Here is a 2,406-nt window from a genome sequence, read left to right as displayed (position 1 = left end):
TAGGGGCTTCAGATGGAAGAGGCATATTCTACCAAAGATGCCCTCTCTGACAGCTGGGACTTGGACAGCCAAATAAGATCTGACAGTGTCTTCTGATCACAGCACAGGACCACTAGATGAGGCCCTCAGTCAGGGCTTTCAGCTGAGAAAGCATAGGCTTCAGTGTAGAGGTCGACCTATTCATGTGTTCAGAACAAGAGAGAGCTTTTAAAATTAAAATAGCAAGGGCAGCCATCTAGCAGGCTCAATAGATTTCAACACTATGCTCTATCATTCATAGTTATTTAAGGATCCTCCTGAAGCTCAGGCATGTGATGCTAGCTTTTAAAACACATGACAAAGGTAACAGAGTGACAAGGAGAGGAAGAAGCCTTAAACAATGTGGGATGCATTTCTCTGGTATTTGCAGAGCTTCTGTCTCCTCTCTTCCTTTTAAAGGTTTTTCAATGTGAATGGTTTACCATAGTAAAAATAAGATGCTGTTAGCTGAGGAGAGATCGGAGGAAGAGGAGGAATGAGCACTATGTCAGAGGAGGAGAAATAATAGCTCTGACCTGCTGAAGTCAGTGTGAGTGGCCCAGGCCAGGGTTTCAAACCAACTGCACTTGCCCTGCAAGTAAATTCTCTCTCCCCTCCTGAACTTCATGGTCTTCCTCTCCAGATCTGAAAGCTGTACTGACAGCCCAAGGCTGCACATGCAAGATGTAGCTGGCAGGTACAGTATGTCTCCAAATTTGGGCAAGCTGATCAAACATCACCTTGCAAAACACAAACCAACCTCCCAGGGCATGCCTTTGAAAAAAGTAGTTAATGGTAAGTAGCTTTTCCCCATCCTTAGCTTGTTTAACCACTGTGTGCTGTTTATTGCAGGAGTGATTCGTGAGAGTTACCTGAAGGGTCATGATCAGCTGGTGCCAGTCACCCTCTTGGCCATTGCTGTTATTCTTGCTTTCGTCATGGGGGCCATCTTTTCGGGAATCATTGTGTACTGCATCTGCGACCATCGCCACAGAAACGTGGCTGTTGTGCAGAGGAAGGAGAAGGAGCTGACCCACTCCCGCCGTGGCTCCATGAGCAGTGTTACCAAGCTCAATGGCCTCTTTGAGGATGCTCAGTCCAAGGAGCCAAAGCCTGAAGCAATCCTCACGCCTCTGATGCACAATGGCAAGCTGGCTACCCCAGGCAGCACTGCCAAAATGCTAATCAAAGCTGACCAACACCATCTGGACCTGGCCGCCCTGCCAACCCCTGAGTCCACCCCAACCCTGCAACAGAAGAGAAAGCCCAGCCGTGGCAGCAGGGAATGGGAGAGAAACCAGAACCTCATCAACGCCTGTACAAAAGATATCCCCCCGATGGCCTCGCCTGTGATCCCAACTGATCTGCCACTCAGGGCTTCTCCTAGCCACATTCCCAGCGTTGTGGTTCTGCCCATAGCCCAGCAAGGCTACCAGCACGAGTACGTTGACCAGCCAAAAATGAGTGATGCGGCTCAGATGTCCGTGGAGGACCAGAATGCCACCCTTGAGTACAAAACTATCAAGGACCATCTCGGTAGCAAAAGCCCCAGCCATGGGGTTAACCTGGTGGAAAATCTTGACAGCATGCCACCAAAAGTACCCCAGCGGGAAGCTTCCCTTGGGCCTCCAAGCGCCTCGCTGTCACAGAGCAGCCTGAGCAAGCGGCTGGAGATGCACTCTTCTGCTTTCAACGTGGACTACAAGAGAAGCTACCCTACAAACTCACTCACAAGAAGTCACCAGACATCGACCCTCAAAAGAAACACCACCAACTCCTCCAATTCGTCCCACCTCTCCCTCAATCAGAGCTTTGGCCAGGGTGACAACCCACCACCGGCCCCACAGCGAGTGGACTCCATACAAGTCCACATGGCTCAGGCGCAGGCTGTGACTGTATCTCGGCAGCCGAGTCTCACCACCTACAACTCGCTGACGAGGTCAGGGCTGAAACGCACACCCTCACTAAAGCCAGACGTACCTCCCAAACCTTCCTTTGCTCCACTCTCCACATCCATGAAGCCCAACGATGCATGTACATAATCAGAGTGGGGGGGAGGGGGGGAGGACAGCAATGAAGCAGAGGTTGCCCTTGAAAGCCAGTGTTCTGCAACCGTTATCACACGCTTCTCTGAGAAGATGGTTGTTGGAAGCTGAAGATGTGTTGGATTTCTGCTCTCTGGGAAAAGTGGAATATTTTTTTAAAGCCGAGCCATATGACCCATGGTTGAAGGTTTGCAATTGCAGGACTCGCCCCCACAACCCGCCAGTTCTTTGCTCGAAAGACTAACCCTCCATCACAAATGTTGAGCCAAAAGCACACAGGTGAAAGATGACTGTGACATTTCACTCCCCTGCCCCCAGCTGCACAGCATTCCTGAACTGGGAA

The 2,406-nt window shown here is 50.6% G+C and overlaps 1 protein-coding gene across 1 annotated transcript; it reads left to right on the top strand.

The window, feature by feature from the left end:
• The first annotated feature begins 682 nt into the window (after positions 1-682).
• On the top strand, positions 683-2,060 carry SEMA6A (sema domain, transmembrane domain (TM), and cytoplasmic domain, (semaphorin) 6A). Its single transcript, XM_010185292.1, has one exon. The coding sequence runs from the start codon at positions 957-959 to the stop codon at positions 2,058-2,060; it is 1,104 nt and encodes a 367-aa protein (XP_010183594.1). The 5' UTR covers positions 683-956.
• Positions 2,061-2,406: the final 346 nt, after the last annotated feature.

Source organism: Mesitornis unicolor, unplaced genomic scaffold (genome assembly GCF_000695765.1).
Source record: "Mesitornis unicolor isolate BGI_N332 unplaced genomic scaffold, ASM69576v1 scaffold43045, whole genome shotgun sequence".
Taxonomy (NCBI): domain Eukaryota; kingdom Metazoa; phylum Chordata; class Aves; order Mesitornithiformes; family Mesitornithidae; genus Mesitornis; species Mesitornis unicolor.
The sequence above is the reverse complement of the archived record's forward strand: the minus strand, read 5'-3'. Positions and strand labels throughout refer to the sequence as shown.